This window comes from Lytechinus variegatus, chromosome 3, assembly GCF_018143015.1.
Source record: "Lytechinus variegatus isolate NC3 chromosome 3, Lvar_3.0, whole genome shotgun sequence".
Classification (NCBI taxonomy): domain Eukaryota; kingdom Metazoa; phylum Echinodermata; class Echinoidea; order Temnopleuroida; family Toxopneustidae; genus Lytechinus; species Lytechinus variegatus.
In genome coordinates this window covers 38,003,602-38,023,265 of record NC_054742.1, presented here as the reverse complement: position 1 = coordinate 38,023,265, position 19,664 = coordinate 38,003,602, and the positions used below count along the sequence as shown (strand labels likewise).

Genomic DNA, 19,664 nt, shown 5'->3' with positions numbered 1-19,664 from the left:
TTGTCTATTAAATTCAAAAGTTGCCATGGAAACAGTGCCATACAGTGTACTGTAGGGACTTAGAGGCTAGACAGTAGCAGGTGGGTAGAAGGCCTTTTTGTATCTCACATTACAATGGAGACCAGCTTCCTCTTCATGTATAGATACAGTGGATTCTTGAAATTAATATTCATTACATTTCCTAGCTCAATAACAGTCATACTTTTAATCATTTAGCTGAATAACATTTTGAGGCTATTTAATTGCTATATTTTTATGAATATCTTTGCAAGCCAGAATTTTGTATACAAAGTACTTCATATTAACAGCAAATGTAATTTGCTACATGATGGATAAAAATGAAAGATGTTACATCAGATGAATACTAAAGTATTCTTATTACATGCACGTCAGATTATACCCTGTTCTTCAAAACAAAAATATTTCATTGGAAGCATTCAACATTAAGAGCTTTCATAATGGCATCGATAGAAACAGCCTTGAAAGCAACACCCCATTCAATGTGCTCTTATATTTCCTGGAATTATTTTTTACTTGTTTATTTTCCTTGGTTGAATAGTTGGGACTACTAGGTCCACATGTCCAAAGTTACAGACTGATGAGGGAATCTTTGACTTTTACATGAAAGTATGAAAATAAGTAGGCCTATACACTAGCGTACCTATGGGGGGGGGCAGACTGCCCCCCCCCCCCGAAGAGTCGCAACCCATGAAAGGGCCCTCCCCCTATTCCTGCCCCCTGCCGAGAACTTGAAGACCTTTTTTTTTTGCTTGTCAATTTTTTTTTCTGGTTCGAAATGTCCTTTACATGCGGTTGAAGACCTTTTTTTTTGGCGGACAAATTTGCCCCCCCCCCCCTCTGGAAAATCCTACATGTAGGTACGCTACTGGGCCTATACAGACTGTATAAAGGATTGGATGGCATTTGCCATCTATTTGCAGCACCCTACTGCTATGACTGATATTGTTCATCAATGTAATAGCTAGTTTCACAATCGATTTGCAAAGATTTTTGCATTGTTTGGACTTTTGAAGGAGCTAGGTCCATTTGTAGGTACATATAGACTGACTTATGTGTGATGATAATGTGACTGACGATGATGTACAAGTGTATTTTGCAATCATGGAAATTGGTATAGAGCTGCGAGCAAATCCATCCGGTATGTGAGTGCAGTATAAATCTTGTATGGAGCATTGGTTTATGCAGGGAATTGTCTAGGAGTAGAACTACATGCAGGCCCAAAATCAATGGCTCATGCATGGATCCATGGCATCTTTAAGAATTTTTGCAATGCAAAAGACAACTTTGTGTTGAAAACCAGCATTTGGCAAAGGGTTAGATTCAGGAGGACTGTAGATACATGTAGTTGTGTGGTTCATTTACTCAGACATTTGCTCAGCGTCCAATGAGGAAGCTGGATTTCCTGTGTTGTATTGACCTTTGTCCTCTCAATTTGATATACACAGAGGGGGGGGGGGTTGGTCCTCCTGAGGTCAACCAAATGACCTTTATGAATAAGCTACAATACCATGCCAAATAAGGGCATTTTTATAAAAAGCTAACATAAATATTAGGCCTATATAAATTTATTTATTTAAAGGATGTGACCAGTTGTCATTTGAAAGAGTTCTATTGCACTGACCAGTGATTGAATTAGGATTGATTCACCAATTCTTTGGTAATGAATGCCTTAAAAAGATGAAACTAATATATGGGCCTATTATCCAGTTGATTTTGATCCTTAGTATATTTGATAATTCGTTTAACACTGGAGTGGAGTAGCTGCACAGATACTCAGGATTTGATATATATAATCAGTGAAAATTACATAATTCAAATAGCATGGCCAATCCTTTGAAAATTACTTTTTTCAATTTAATTTGTCAATCAGGATTCAGGAAGGAATTGTTTAGCAATGACTTGAATTTACTTCAATAAATTTCTAGAACATATTTTCCATATCAATCTACATGTATGTTCTAAAACAGCCATATTTTTTATTTTAGTTTTTGTCTCACCTGCGAAGCAGAGTGAGACTATAGGCGCCGCTTTTCCGACGGCGGCGGCATCAACATCAAATCTTAACCTGAGGTTAAGTTTTTGAAATGACATCATAACTTAGAAAGTATATGGACCTAGTTAATAAAACTTGGCCATAAGGTTAATCAAGTATTACTGAACATCCTATTAGAGTTTCATGTCACATGACCAAGGTCAAAGGTCATTTAGGGTCAATGAACTTGGACCATGTTGGAGGAATCAACATCGAAATCTTAACCCTAGGTTAAGTTTTTGAAATGTCATCATAACTTAGAAAATATATGGACCTAGTTCATGAAACTTGGACATAAGGTTAATCAAGTATCACTGAACATCCTGCATGAGTTTCACATCACATGACCAAGGTCAAAGGTCATTTAGGGTCAATGAACTTTGGCCGAATTGGGGATATCTGTTGAATTCCCATCATAACTTTGAAAGTTTATGGATCTGATTCATGAAACTTGTACATAGAGTAATCAAGTATCACTGAACATCCTGTTCGAGTTTCAGGTCACATGATCAAGGTCAAAGGTCATGTAAGGTCAATGAACTTTGGCCATGTTGGGGTTTTTTTGTTGAATAACCATCATATCTCTGTAAGTTTATCGGTCTAGTTCATAAAAAGTGGACATAAGAGTAACCATGTATCACTGAACATCTTGTGCGAGTTAGAGTAGTATTCAAAGTCAGCACTGCTGCTATATTGAACCGCGTGATGCAGGAGAGACGGCCAGAGGCATTCCACTTGTTGTATTTATGCACTTTGATGAATGGTTTATTTCTTCTTAAAAATAAATGCCATACTTAAAAATACTGTAGTCCAATTGAAAATTAATGTAGGAACTACTGTTTACCCGGTATTCTTATTTTGGATCTGAAATGTGATTGGCCTAATTTTGACCGGTTTACACCTGACTGATGAGGGGTGTGTTAACCACTAATGATCCCTGTAATTATGTCAACCTACCCTCCCCCAACCAACCATTCCGAACAAAATTAAAGGAGATTTTTATACATGAAGAGCATGACACACTCACAAGGGAGTGACAACTAGCGGTCGAGGTTACACATTTTTGGAAGCTCAAAAACCTGCCAAATTACCGGCCTTCTATTATTCATGGTTTGTACTCATTCAATATTGACGTGCCTGTGCTGCAGTCTGAGTGGAGAGGCCGAATCCAAGGTACACATGTTGGGGGGGGGTGGATGGTGTCTGTGCACATATGTTTATAAAATCCAGAGAGCAAAAAAGGGTTATGGAGAGAGAAAAGTAAGAATATTTGTTCCTTTAGGGCCTATGTATATATAACAAAGAAACCAAGTCCATCTTAATTCAGGTATTTATTCTCCTGACTACACATACATTGTAGTGTACATACTGCATATATGTGCCAAACAGTGAACAGTTAGATTGCATCTACATGTGCATGTACATGTATTGGCGAAAGTGAGAACAGAAGGCATCGAGATTCGCTAGATAGGAGAGAGAGAGATAGAGAGAGTTAAGTCTGAGCACATAATTCACATCCGGTCTCTCCTGCAAGGGGATGATGCTACCTATGGTTGTATGTGCACATCTCTGTGGACAACCTTACCTGTTATGTGTGCAGTCGGGAATAGAAATGTGAGGCAGGGTATAGATTGCACAAACAAACAGACCAGTGCGGAAATCGCATGGTGCCTGAGTAAACATTGGCTAGCATCCCATGAAAATGAGCCTTTGAGCTTTAAGGGAGAGAGGTATGGATGGAGATGGGTATTCATTCACCTTTATTACTGTAGATGTAGAAAACTAGAACAAGATTAAGGGTGTGTTTATGCTTCCATTGCGAGGAAAGAATCAGCAATTCAAACGTTGATTCAAAACGCCGATCGTAAACATGGTTCTGGAAGTGCTGTTTATGCTTAACTTTTCAGAGCAAATCATGATCTCCAGCTGGCTTCGCATCGTAAAGCGAGGTCAAATTGGGCGCGCCTTTTTTCGAAAGTTTTTTTCCGATTGTTGTTATTACGTGGAGATAACATGGAGCAATACGACTGTATTTGCCCGCGGATTTTCATCTCACCGGAAGCATGTACCAAATGACGTCATTTAAACACGTTTACGATCGTGGTTCTGTTTATACTTCCCCAGAAAGCCTGATTCTGGTCAAACAACGTTTACAAACGCACCTTTTTGTGAGTTTACGATCGGCATTTTGAAACAGCGTTTAAATGAAAGTAAGCATGGACGCAACCGTGTTTTGGACTAATCACGTTTGGAAACGCTGATTCTGGCCTGAAAAGTGGAAGCATAAACACGGCCTAAATGAGATGAGACAAATGAAGACAGGGCAAGAGAGATGAGAAGATATAGTGGAGGAGAGCATCATCTTCAGAGATCAAATCCCCAAGGCTCCTTATGCATGGATTCAAGTAGGGGTTTGGGGTGATTTTTAAAGCTATCGTTAATAGATCATTTCCAATATTACACTTTAAATAGTTGTATTGGAAATCAGTTTAGAAATCCACCACGTGATATGGCTTTCTAGACCAGCACTGTACTAGACTGCTATGCCTCATAAAAGATATGCAGAAAAGGTAGACATCCAGACCTTGTTTCCAATACATGTACACAGGTACAAAGGATGTAAAATTAGAGATGGGAGTTGATGTGTTTCTGAGTGAAGTGAGTGGGGTATATGTATGTTATTTATTCCCAATGACCCAATCCCATTGATTTTTTGCAACATTGTGTCTATCACACCACAGAGGCTCTGGATAATTGTTTTGAATGTAGTGTTAGATCATAGGCCTATTAATATTTCCATTTAAGAGCAATCGCACATCGCAGGTTTAGATGCCGGTTCATGGTGATTCTGCAATTCGCTGTGCTTTGCTAAAGATAGGGTTAATAAACCCTGGTCATCTTTTAACCATCTGCCATAGACCCTTAGAACTGCAGGAAATAAAAAAAGTTACTTTTTCATGGTGTCTGAGACTTTAGGTGGTTTCAGACCGCCTCGAAGTTCGCCAGTTCCAGGTATTCTCTGATCGGGAAATTTACCCCGATCAGAAAATACCAGGTATTTTGGTAATGTGAAAGCAAACTACGCGTAATCTCCCCGAAAGAAAATACCCGCTGAATAGTAGGTACTTGGCGAAATTACGAGAACTTTCGTGGGGATTTTTCCAAGGTCGCAGGTATTTTGGCAATGTGAAAGCAAATTACGGGAACTTTTATCCCAGCGTGTCGTTGGGCGCGGCGGCGTGGGTGGCTGCTGGGCTAGAGATTTTGAATCTCCCGCCTTGCCTTCTTATCAGACCACACTGCGCATGCTCGTAACTTCGGGAACTTATCCCGAAGGATGTGTTTCGGGGCGGTGTGAATGCAGGAATAATTAACGGGTATTTTTTAGCCTTAAAAAGTTCTCGTAATTTAACGGGGATTCTTGTGATCGAGGCGGTTTGAAAACGCCTAGTGTGTGGTTTCAGACCGCCTCGAAGTTCACCAGTTCTAGGTATTCTCTGATCGGGAAATTTACCCCGATCAGAAAATACCAGGTATTTTGGTAATGTGAAAGCAAACTACGCGTAATTTCCCTGAAAGAAAATACCCGCTAAATAGTAGGTACTTGGCGAAATTACGAGAACTTTCGTAGGGATTTTTCCAAGGTCGCAGGTATTTTGGCGATGTGAAAGCAAATTACGGGAACTTTTAGCCCAGCGTGTCGTTGGGCGCGGCGGCGTGGGTGGCCGCTGGGCTAGTGATTTTGAATCTCGCGCCTTGCCTGCTTATCAGACCATAATGCGCTTGCTCGTAACTTCGGGAACTTATCCCGAACGATGTGTTTCGGGGCGGTGTGAATGCAGGAATAATTAACAGGTATTTTTTAGCCTAAAAAAGTTCTCATAATTTAACGGGGATTCTTGTGATCAAGGCGGTTTGAAACCACCTTTTGAGATGTACCATGTTCAACAATATTCATTCACCATGTAGAGAATGACATCCTCCCACAGGATTCCTGAAGTTACTGAACACTGACTGCCATAATGTGCCAGTCAGGCCTTCATGCAGTTCCTTTTCTCAAGTCAGATGACTCTCTTTATATGTTTTAGGTTAGAAGTTTGGGGGAGGAAGGGAATCAGGTTCAAGTTACTGCCCTATCCTTTTTCAAATTTTCCGAGTAACTTCATATCTGCTCCATTGTGCTCTGGGTTTTTGTTTATTTGTTTACAAATCGTCTATTATTCAATACTGACTGTGTAATTGAGGCATAACTTTCAGCTAACTCCTATTCTGATTTCTGAATTTGTATTAAAGAAAAAACACAGGTCACCACAAAGTACTGTAGCATCTATATGTACAATGCTTACTCTTTATATATACAGGTGAATTGCAAGGAAATATCTGTTTTCCTATTCCCCCCCCAAAAAAAAAAATCTATGCCCGCGCAGACGAAGTCCGGAGGAGGCATTAAGCATTGCCCCTGTCCGTTTGTCTGTTCCCCACTTGGTTTCCACGCAATAACTCAAAAATATTCAATGGATTTTAAAAATTTGGGTGTGTAGGTAGATGACACCAAAATACAGTCCTAATTTTGAATTGGGAGTCTGCAGGTCAAAGGTCATATGTCACAGCTCATTAAATATATGAGTTGTTTTCCGCATGATAAATTATGAAATATTCAACAGATTTTTAAAAATTTGGGTGTGTTGGTAGATGACACTAAAATACAGGCCAAGTTCAAATTCAGAGTCTGCAGGTTAAAGGTCATAGGTCATTAAATATGCGAGTTGGTTTCCGCGCAATAACTCAAAAAAATATTTAATGGATTTTGAAAATGTTGGTGTGTAGGTAGATAACACCAAAATACATGCTAAGTTCGGAATCCACAGGTCAAAGGTCACAGCTCATTAAATATGTGAGTTGGTTTCCACTTCATAACTAATTAAATATTTTACAGATTTAAAAAATGTTGGTGTATAGGTATATGACACCAAAATACAGGCTAAGTTCGAATTTGGAGTACGCAGGTCAAAGGTCAAAAGTCACAGCTCATTATATATACGAGCTGGTTCAAAGGTCTTAATTTGTATATTATATACCTGTATTGGTTTCTGCATGATATTAAGTTCAATCATCTGATAGCGTCAAGCGGGGGGCATCTGTTTCCTTTGGACACGTTCAATTTCTAATTTTCTTCTATTCTGAATACATCTATGACTAAAATGAAAATTTGTTAGAATTGAGAAGTATCCATCCATCTGTGTTAGCTCCATGATCCATCATCCATGATCTGTTCATGATCCCAACTAGTAGTATAAGTAGGGTTCCTGCTCCATCCCATCTTTCTAGATGTTGAATGTGTTCTTCAAAGATGTCTCCTCCCCCCCCCAAAAAAAAGAAACCCATTTATTGGTGGGATTTGTATTTTGGCTTGTAGTGATGTAAAGATAGATTTATCTCTCCCCTCTATCCAAATATAGAATTCCCAAAGCAGTAGATATACATCTGTTCAGCTACTTAGCGTGCAACCTTCGCTTGGGGCACAAGCAGAATGTTACATGTAACCGAAACCTATATTTAAGTGGCCACTTGATGGCGGAAGCATTCACATCCTGTCTAAAACTGTACTCTACATTAGTCATAGACTTGGCATACACGAAACTAAGCATCGTCAACTATAAACGATTCGATCATGTAGGCACACACATACATCACACACACAAACATGCGCTTTGATGTACTCAGCGCAAGGATAGGCAAGCAACCTTTTCAATATTTTTTCCTCCATTAGAGCAACACTCATTTCCCATTCGTCTGCTCAGAGATGTCTGTATGAGACTGTACGTTTCCTCTTCTTTATTTCCTTCACTTTTGGATGGAAACCGCACTTGTTCACCTTATGTCCGGGTGTCTTTGTTTTTCTCATCATCTCTGGCAGAAAATAGAAAATAGCTACTTTTTTTTTGCAGATTTTTTTTACAGCAAAAATCTGCTATTCATAAAATATTTTGTATGTACTTCCAATCAACAAAGAAAGTAACTTTCATTTTGTGTTTTTTATTACTGCTTTATTTGAGGAGGAAAAAAAGAATATTTATTAGTGTTATTTGTGTAATATGTTGCACATCTCATTGCTACATTGCACGTTTGATGCCATCTCTTACTAATCGACATTCTCAAAAGAACTGGTAGTATACATGTACGACTAGAAGTCCTATTTTTTAATGTGATAACTGATGAAAGAGGTGGTATCTTCAATATTAATGCTTCTCAAATGATTAAATGATCTTTTTAAAATTAGTGTTGTAAGTCCAGGCTGAAAATAGTGTTATGATAAATGGAATAAAATGAAATGAGCATAATGCTGAAAATTTCATCAAATCTGATTTAAAAAAAACACAAAGCAATTCAATATTACAGTTCAGCACAGCTTTTGTTTGCTTTCTGCCATAAAAATGTGATAGGTGGGCGGATGGTGTTACATGTATGTTCCAACTTTCCTGTTGTAGCTCATCAGGTCCAAAGGGCCAGATGAGCTTGTGGCGTGACATCCTTTGTCTGTCATCCGTCCACAATTCAAAATGCTTCTTCTTCGTCACTTCAAGTCTAATTTCAATTCTGTTTGCTTTATATGATAGCACTAGGTGGGGGATTCAAAACTTCTACACAGAATTTTCAAACTCATTAAGTATGCTAATTTATGTGCATTTTTCAAAATTCACAAAAAATGCTTCTCTTTTTTGTTGACCGATTTTGATTTTGTGCTTCCATCTGGTAGAGCTTCATGAGGTTCACCAAGCTTGTACACAGTTTTTGTCTCACCTGCGAAGCAAAGTGAGACTATAGGCGCCGCTTTTCCGACGGCGACGGCGACGGCGGCGGTGGCGGCGGCGGCGGCGGCGTCAACATCAAATCTTAACCTGAGGTTAAGTTTTTGAAATGACATCATAACTTAGAAAGTATATGGACCTAGTTAATAAAACTTGGCCATAAGGTTAATCAAGTATTACTGAACATCCTATTAGAGTTTCATGTCACATGACCAAGGTCAAAGGTCATTTAGGGTCAATGAACTTGGACCATGTTGGAGGAATCAACATCGAAATCTTAACCCTAGGTTAAGTTTTTGAAATGTCATCATAACTTAGAAAATATATGGACCTAGTTCATGAAACTTGGACATAAGGTTAATCAAGTATCACTGAACATCCTGCATGAGTTTCACATCACATGACCAAGGTCAAAGGTCATTTAGGGTCAATGAACTTTGGCCGAATTGGGGATATCTGTTGAATTCCCATCATAACTTTGAAAGTTTATGGATCTGATTCATGAAACTTGGACATAATAGTAATCAAGCATCACTGAACATTTTTTGCAAGTTTCAGGTCTCATGATTAAGGTCAAAGGTCATATAGGGTAAATGAACTTTTGCCGAATCGGGGGTATCTGTTGAATTACCATCATAACTTTGAAAGTTTATTGGTCTAGTTCATTAAACTTGGACATTAGAGTAATCAAGTATCACTGAACATCCTGTGCGCGTTTCAAGTCACATGACCAAGGTCAAAGGTCAATGAACTTTGGCCAAATTGGGTGTATCTGTTGAATTACCATCATAACTTTGAAAGTTTATGGATCTGATTCATGAAACTTGTACATAGAGTAATCAAGTATCACTGAACATCCTGTTCGAGTTTCAGGTCACATGATCAAGGTCAAAGGTCATGTAAGGTCAATGAACTTTGGCCATGTTGGGTTTTTTTTGTTGAATAACCATCATATCTCTGTAAGTTTATTGGTCTAGTTCATAAAAAAGGGAGATAAGAGTAACCATGTATCACTGAACATCTTGTGCGAGTTAGAGTAGTATTCAAAGTGAGCACTGCTGCTATATTGAACCGCGTGATGCAGGTGAGACGGCCAGAGGCATTCCACTTGTTTCATTTTTTAATAGAAATTACATATAATGCTAATTAATACAAAATTCATAAATCAAAGAAAATGCCTCTTATTTGTTGACCGACTTTGATTTTTTCCCTTCCATCTGGTAGAGCTGCATGAGGTTCACCAAACTTGAACACAGAATTATGAAATTTTGACTAAAAAATTATTTTTGCTGATTTATGCAAAATTTCATAAATCACAAAATATGCTTTTTCTCCTTCATTTGTAGATCAATTTTAATTTTGTTTGCTTTATATGATAGCTCTAGGTGGGGATAAAAAATTTCAACACAGAATTTTGAAACTCATCAAATATGCTAATTTATGCATATTTTTTCAAAACTAAAAAAATAATTTTTTTTTTGTCGACTGATTTTTATTTTTTTTTTGTTCCATATGAGAGCTACTTAAGGTTCACCAAGGTTCTCCACTTTTGACTAGAAAATTATTCATGCTAATTTATATAAAATTTATTCATAAATCACAAAAATGTTTCTGTAATTCTTCAATTTCAATTTTGTTTTCTCATTTTATGTCACCAATATAATTCACTACAATGTCAACTTGACTGAAATTGAAAATTGTGTTGAATTTGTTGCGAGGTGCCGGATGAGCTCCACATCATTGATGTGCTAATTTTTCTTGTCTTACTATATAGAAATCATGATTATTTCACATTTTCATGCATTTGTGGAAGATTTCTCCCTTGTAGTTGTACAGGGGTGTGAGTTCAGCTTTTTATCATTTTTTGTATGTGTTTTTTTTTCCAGCCTATTTAAGCATTTCTCTGTTCAAATGTATGGTAACTCTTCCAATTTCAGTTTTTGACATCTCTTTTTATTTTTTTAATCACATCCCTGCTCGTAAAGTTTCATCAATGATGATCTTTCATCACAAAGAAGTAGTCAGTCCTATTTTACATTTTTGGAGGACACAATTTGAATTTGTAGATTTCTGCTTCATTAAAGGCTTGGTCCCAACCATTCCCAGCTTACAAATTGCATGCTATCTACTTGCAAAAACATGGGCAAACTTTAGGGGATCCGTACGTGTACTGTACATGGCGAGTCTGTTCCTCCTCTGTACAGATTTGGGAGCATGCAGACATGATGTAGCACTTAAACTGCATGAAGAACTTTCGCTGTGTGCTGTCTGTGTGCAGGCTACATGCATGTCTTCATCCTCAGTACGAGTGATGCCCTCTACTGCCAACGTTTATCGCACTTGCACACACAACTTGCGAGTGAGCAAAGACAGCGTATGTGAGTAGCATGTGTTAGTACATCCTCCGAACGATAACGCGGCAATCACCCAGAGATTGTGCGTTGTAACCGCTCATGGCCATGCGAGTGACATGCATTCACATACTCCCTCCCTACTCTTGTCACTCAAGAGCTCTCTCCTCACCTTTTTTCAGAATAATATGTGTCAACTGTAGCCTTAAAAAAACATACAGACGAAAAATTTGTACAGTGGGCTGTGACCCAGGGTTAATCGATATGAAGGGGGGGGGGGTATCCAGCAAGTCCTAAACCTCAGCCAATTTCCCTTTGCACAATTTCAGATAATAATCTTACATAATATGACCTGGGTTCACTGTAAGACACAAGCAGGTGTATAAGCATATACGTGTACGTGTATTACCCCTTGCATATTCACCCTGAAATAGTCACAACTGAATACGGATGAGAACAATGTGAATGTGAACTATAAACAAGTGGCATCCGATGCTCATCCACAAATTAATGAAAGGGCTAGGCCCTATATGACATTAACACTGTAAAGTCAAGTCCATTTTAGCAGCCTTCCCTATTTACTCATAAATGTAAATGCATATCCAGGGTTAAATGTATTCCCACACTCATATCCTTCTGCGAAGTCATTTCCTACTCTATATTTTTACACCACACATTAGACTGATCTTCCCTTTACCACATCCACATTTATCTCTGCTCAGAAGGTCATGGTTTGTACTATTATTTGATATTAAGTGCTTTTTTCCAAATTGAACTGGGTTGGGGGGGGGGGGAGGTGTCAAGCCAAATATAAAAATATGAAGCCGATTTATCCCAAAAATGTAAAATGAAAATATCCCTAAGAAAGTGTGAAGTAGTTCAGTAAAATAACTAATTTAAAAAAGTAATTCACTATTGGGTTAAGTGTGAAATATTATTAGATGTGGAATCAAGGGAAACTATCTCTTTGCAGCACCATGGTAAATTGTGCATTCACACACCCTTCTCACACCCACCCACACCCACATGTACATTACCACTCATGTCTCATACAATTCACCATCTTATATTGAATAAACATGTAATCAATACCATCTTCTTAGAGTAGCCAATATTGTGATTCTTTATCGCTCAAGATTCTGACAGTTGACCCTCTGCTTGTATCTCTTTTCTATTACTGTAACTTAGCTATTAATTTAACTTTGATGAACCTTGTTTTTATCATGTTAGCATGTCATTAAGGTGGTTTGGTTGGTCCTTTTGACGCCCACTGTTGTCCTTGGTGTGCCATTGTCCATTAATGATGAGCTATTATCCTCTCCACTTGTTATGTGTCCTTGCTATCCCATTACTACTTTAATAATAAGCTGATCAGAATCTTCCCTTCTAATGGCGGTGTTCAACTATGTCACATTTCTGTCCAATAGGTGACACACTTTCACCTGTGATGATGAAACTAATTACAGATATTTAATAGAATTTTCTCATGTGTTTTTATGCTGTTGTGAAGCTCCAACAAGATTTTTCCCAATTATTGTACCTTGATGAGTTTTGAAATTCCAGAGATTAGCATTCCTCAATTCAGTTTTGTTTATTTCTCCTGTCTGCATTAAAGATTCAATGAAAAAGTGAAGAGAATTTACATGTTCATGTAACGCGATGAGCATACACACTCTGCCATTGTGACTGCTGAAAAAGTGCATCAAAATGGAAAGTAGCTTGTTGGCAAATTAGAACAAAATGGAAAGCTTAATGTAATTTGAGTACTATTACATTGTTATATTTGTTAAAAACAGACATAGGAATGGTGAATCATCGATCAGAGAAATCCTTTCTCTAATTCAGCATCCCAGCAATCCTGTGGATACTGAGCTACCGCCTCATATGACAACTGGAGTACCATAAATGTGTTTTAGGGCGGTTTTATGTTTTGTTTGTTGTACTTGCGCGCCAATTACCGGGTATTGTGTCTAATCAAGTCTCAATTCAAGAGTCGAGATTGAATTTCTTTTCCCCTTCCTTAGCTTCTTTCCATCTTTTGCTGAGTAATACATGTCCATTACATTAAGGTTAAATTGATTTTTATCAGTATTACTGGATACCTCATCCAAACTCTGGCTCATAAGACAAATTAGAAAGTGTAGTTCATCACATGAAATATTGTCCAGAGCAGAGAGGAAGAGAATCTGCATTGTAAATTCTGATGATGTATGAATCATAGGGGAAATGTTTGTAACCAAAAAATACACTCTTTTTTAATATAAATGAGGCCAGTGTGAGAGTGGTTGAGGGTAAAATTACTTTTATTTTTCTGTGTTATTATTATGCAAAAGTGATACTAACTTATAATTATCTCTTGTTGCAAAATATGTTTACTTCAATATTTTTGTTTGCTTGATGGGTGTTTATTTGTTTTGTTTGAAATGTTTGAATTCTGTCATTTCCTGTTTGATGAAGTGACCACTATAAAATTTCTTTGCTAGTAACAACATATTATATATGGTGACTTATGTGTAAAATTATACAAAGTTTGGTCTGTTTTATTTTTTTCCTTTTCTTTATGTCTTGTGTCATATCTAGCTTTACATGTACATAATACGGTAGCTTGCTTTCCCATTTCTTGATTCTATGTAATTGAATGAAGTTAATGAACATATAAATATAAACAGTAGCATATTCTTTATTCTTATGTAGGCATTAGTAAGCTAAAATGATCTGGATCCCCATGCATATCTCCACAGTAAATATACTTTATACAGCCTGATTAACTACATGTTTATATATAACAATATAAAAATAATTATATAACAATAATAATAACGCGCCTCGGAATAGAATATTTTTCTAGATAGATGGCGCTATATAAATGCCTATTATTATTATTATACATGTATGAACTGATAAGGTATTGCTTAAATTTAAAACAAAAGATTTGACATTTTGAATGGAAATTTTCATCATTTGTAGAACAAAAAAAGTTGAATGCTTTCAAAAGTTGTGTTTAACCTCTAAAAGAACAATCAATGAATTAAGTATAGATTAATTTGACTTTCAAATACTAACTGTTGGCACCCATATTTGGGGCACTTCCAAATAATAAAACCATTTTAAATGGTTATGCAATAAAGCTGTGTGTGATGCTATTGCAGTGCATGATTGCATGTTTATTTTTAGTTAGGCACATACATGAATAATAATAATAGTTTATAGTAGTTTATAGTGCATAACACATGAATAATGTCTCTATGTGCTTCCAAAGGACTTAGATTTTATTACCCTGGCTGGGATTTGAACCCAAGACCCTAAACCAAATTGTGGTATTAGTTAAGCAGGCCTGCCAACCAGTACTTTTTTAGGCGTATTTAGTACATTTTTGCAACCAAAATATGTCAGTATGTTTTTTTTCTTAAAAAGTATGTTAAATTTTTTTTTTTTTTTTACAAAATCGTAATTTATTGAGAAAAATCATCTCTATGTCTCTTTTCATAAAACATACACAAATATGGTTATTAGATCAATGTAATTCCAGGTAACATTTTTTTTTCAAACATTTTGTTAAACACATGTTTCAATGTTTTTTTTTCATCTGCAAGAGCAGTGCGCATTTCAGCTTGCATGCAGCTTGAGTGCCGCGATGAGCGAGTGCGCCAAGAATTTTATTATGAAATACACTTTTGGGGGGAAAATACATTTCTTTTTATCACAGAATACAGTTTTTCATTCCCAGAGGTTGGCAGGTCTGGTTAAGTAGGCCTACAGTAGTTCAAATTTTGAGTTTTGAGTTTTGTGCTATTTATTACATTATTTATCAGCAATCACTGTATTTCCTTGATAAAGTGTTTGTTTTAGTTGAAATGTTTGATAACTTATTCCGTTTCCTATTTGATTAAGTGACCACTGTTAAATAAACTTGCTGGAAACAATTACTGTAGTTAAACATAAACAATATGTCCCTGTGTATAATGCAGATACCATGTGCATACATGTAAATGTTGCACTATGATACTTGGTATCATAAAAGCTGAGCTGAGCTGCCATATCGGCACTAAAGCATCAAGGAATAATTCCTACCAGTTACCCATTCACCTCACCTGGGTAAAGTGCAGCGTAATGTGTTAAATACTTAATGAAGGAAAACAAGTCATGGCTGGGATTTGAAACCAAGTCCCTCTGATTGAAAGACAAGAGTTGTTTCCACTAGCTAGACCATGACATCCCCACAATATGTGGTGACTCATGTGTAAAATATATAAGCTTTGTTCTTTTTTTCCCTTCTGTTACCTTTTTCTAACTGGTCTTTTTCTTCTAACAATGTACATATTGGTCAATGAAAAAAATCAGTCATTGATTTTAGGAAGTTAAAATTACCAGTGGCCAATGTAAGAGAATTAAAAAACACCATCCTCCCTTGTAATTATACAAATTTGTTTTTGCTATTGATCTGTTACCAACTTGTGTAAACTTCCTCAATTGTTTTCTTGATGAGGGTTTTATTTGTCTATGGTTGAAATTTTTGATGAACCCTGTCATTTCCTGTTTGTAGGAGTGACCACTGTCAGAAATCTATTCATTAAAGTTGCCTTGCCTAAAAATATCAGACATATTTAAATCCCATTCTATCTTTATCAATTTTCTTTTTATTTGATGAGTGAAAGTCTTGTCCATCTACATTATTGGATTATTGGAATAAAATGAGGAGCTATAAATGTTCATCACATTTCTAAATTATGTGTTTTTTCTTTGTTCTTACAGATGAAGCTCGCCGTGCCAAATCTGGCATCCTTGTTCACTGTCTGGCAGGTGTAAGCCGCTCTGTGACTGTAACTGTAGCATACCTCATGCAAAAGCTCTGCCTCTCTCTCAACGATGCATATGATTTTGTCAAGAAACGCAAGTCCAACATCTCCCCCAACTTCAACTTCATGGGTCAGCTAAAAGAGTTTGAACAGAAGCTCACAACGAGTCCATGTCGGACTGGTTCATGTCGGTGTGCAGTTGATGGCTGCCACTGCCTCAGCCCAGACCCCACCTCATGGATGTCAACATCCTCATCGGCATCCTCATCCACCTCATCAACCTCATCGTTGTCCAGTGAACTTACAACTCCGGCCAGTAGTGTCAGCACCAGCACATGTTCAGCAGACAGTAGGAGAGGGGAATTTGATTTTCATTTAGATACCTGAACTGAAACAAGGTACAGGCCTGTTATTAAAAGGCCGTTATTAGACTGTAAATTCATTTGTGAAGTTCTGAAAGTTTATCAGTCTGAAAGAACACCAGGAAGTGTGATTTTTTGTAGAAGATCACAGAAAGAAGAAGCAATAAATGATGTACTGTAGCAGATAGGAACAGCCTTCTATCCAATGATATTGTGGTTTACTGCATTTAGGGTTCTACATGCTACAAGATTAAGTATGAACAAAGGATATAGATCTCATCTATAAGTTATCCTAAGAATGATTATCTCCTCTACCACCACCAGTTTTCAGTGCACAACGCATAATTATGTCACCATGCCATAAAGTGTTTGTAAATTCCTGTAAGATTTCTTTGTGAATGTGTGTCTATTCACAAATATTGGTAAAAATTGTAATTGACCAACTGTCAATATTACCATATTGTTGGTTTAAACATACTAGAACGTTGGATGATCTTGAGATTTTTGCCACTTTTTTGGTTGGACACATATTCACCAAGAAATATTACCTGGTCGAAACATTGCAAAAGCCAATCTCGAAAGCCCTCATTAAAATGCAACTGTCTACCAATGTGTAAGTCAAGTTTTATTAGAAGCGTAGTCATTTTGCAAGTCTTGTAGTTGGCATATACATGATTGACATTCTAAAATGGAAACCTGTTGAGCTCTGATCATAGAAATAGTAGAAGAACTTCAAGCAAGTTGAAGATTTATCCATTTTCTTTGTACTTTACAACTTACAAATCATCTGAACAATGCTGAAATGAAAGGAAAGTACATACAAATAATTCAAGATGTCTTCTGTTTATTATCACATGATGATTTAGCATTTATGCCTTTCTTTAAGTTCATTTAAGTAATTGCAAGCATTTAATCCTGGGGCCTGCTGCATAAAAGAAAAAAACTCTGGCATTTTTTTTTTTGGGGGGGGGTTGCCAGAGTTTTTTTTAATGGGAAAAGTTTTATGCAACAGGCCCTTGATGGAGCTATTGTTTTGGCCTTAGTGATAGCATCTGCTTCCTATTTTCATCTTTTCCTCCCTTTTTTACCATCCCACCTGAATAAAGGTGCTATTTAATTTCATTTTTCATGCAAAGCCAATTTCTCGACTAGTATCATATTCTGTAATCTAATCTGGACTTATGTTGAAATTAAACAGACACATGTTTCATTATAAAGTTCCTTTTAGTTGGATGTGCATGTCAAGTGTGTGTAGACTAGACCTGAAAATGTTTGGGTCTTTTCCCCCTTTTCTCAATTTTTTCAATCATTTATTTTACTATTTACCCTGTCATGACACGAATCTTTTCCAAACTAAACCCCGCCTCTTCAAAAAATTCTGAAATGGCTGACATTATCTCTAATATTACACACTGAACAGGTACATTTTATATTTTGTTTTGTTTTTGTACTCTGAATTATTACTCCACAAAAAATGTTACTTAAGAATTTATGTTTGTATGATAAACAAGTTTGAAATACCTCTTGCCATTTAATGTTTTCTCCTCCAATCAGGTACTATGAATATGCTTTGGTTTTGGATTATTATATTGTGAATGTGTTATAAATTATGACGTTCTTATGTACGAATGATGATTTTACAGATTCATTTCTTGTGTATATAATTCAAAAGATAGATCATGCTGTTGTACAGAATGATGTAGGTGTTCTTGTATTTCAACAAAGCCTGTTCTTGTAGGAAGGTTGCAAACAACTCAAGAACTGCATTCTTGATTAATTCTGAAATAAGAATGTACAAGTAGTCAGTAGTCATATCATTGCTGGTGAAATCGAAGACCCCATTTCTCCATTATTTTCCTAAAGAATTTCAAATAATTGAGGGTATGAATTCTTATTTGGCTACTTTGGTACCCTAATTAGATTTTTTAAAAGGTAATTTTAATGTTTATAAATGTCTTATTTGAGTGAAGGCAACATGTGGAATATGTAGAAGAAATCTTTTAGAAGTTATTTGGACCTTCATTAATATCTAAAGATGATATAACATAACAGGGCTGAGTTTAGAACTATAGGTTCCATGTAAGAATCATGTGGTGTTTTCAAAGAGATAAACATCCATCCTAAATCAAGAATGTATTCGCATGCATGTCCTACAACTTTGTATTATTTCCTTATTATGCAAGGGGATGGTAAAAAGTTAATTGATTATATCCCCCAATATATATATATATATTATACAGTGCGTCCCACAAAAAAAAGATGATTTACCATTACTTAATCATAAATACAATAGACAAATGACCTACCAACGTAAAGCTTAGAATCTCCTCTTTCATCTGATACTACTTACATTATTCCTCATTCAAGCATGAGTGAGCAAAAACAATTCAAAGAAAGGATGCCAAAAACTCATTTGGCGGGGGGTATATAAATTTCAAAAAAAAAGTCGCATTACTAAAAAGATCAATATCTGCTTATTTATTTGATACCTTAATCACAGAAAATGGTCAAGAAGTAAAAATGTTATGATCCCTCGAAACAATGCTTGTATTTCCATAATTTCATTAAATAAACATGTTTTTACCGGTTTCCCATAGAGGCTATCGCACGGTAACAAACGACTTAATGCATGGTTGATTCGTCAACAAAACGGAACTTTCTTATTTCTTGACCATTTTCTGTAATTGAGGTATCAAATTAAAGAGCAGATATTGAATTTTTTTTAAATGTGGTTTTCTTTTTAAAACCCAGATACAGCCCGCGAAGTGACTTTTTGTCATCCCCTTTTCAAATTGTTTTTGCTCATTCATGCGTGAATGAGAAATAATTCAATTTAAGATGAAAGAGGAGATTCTAAGCTTGACAATGGTAGGTCACTTGTCTATTGTATTTGTGATTAAGTTATGATAAATCATCAAATCTCGGTTTCGTTTTTTCTGGGACGCACTGTATGTATATATATTTGTAGTTAACATACACACAAGTCTTAGGGCTTAGTCATTACATTCATTTAAAAGAAACATCGAAACAAAAAGAAACAGGCGGTTACATTTTATGTTCAAAAGGGCAAAAGATATTTAATAAGAAATAACTGAAAAACACCCTAAAATTGCCCAAATTCATATCATATTGCTATTAAATGAATTTAAATTTGTAGAATGTTAAGGGAAATATTTACAGGTTATCAAATTCATTGACATTTTCATGACAAGATGTAAGTTAGAAGTCAGAACAATCCAAGACCAAACCATGATATTTGTATTTGTCCCCACATGCTAAAATTTGTGTATTGT

At 36.3% G+C, this 19,664-nt stretch overlaps 1 protein-coding gene across 1 annotated transcript in view; it reads left to right on the top strand.

Moving 5' to 3' along the window:
• The window catches only part of LOC121410948 (dual specificity protein phosphatase 6-like), a 29,742-nt gene extending 11,705 nt beyond the window's left edge, over positions 1-18,037 (top strand). The window contains exon 3 of the mRNA XM_041603357.1: positions 15,966-18,037. Coding sequence (XP_041459291.1) covers positions 15,966-16,396 — 431 coding nt within the window. The 3' untranslated portion in view covers positions 16,397-18,037. The remainder of the gene's footprint in view (positions 1-15,965) is intronic.
• Positions 18,038-19,664: the final 1,627 nt, after the last annotated feature.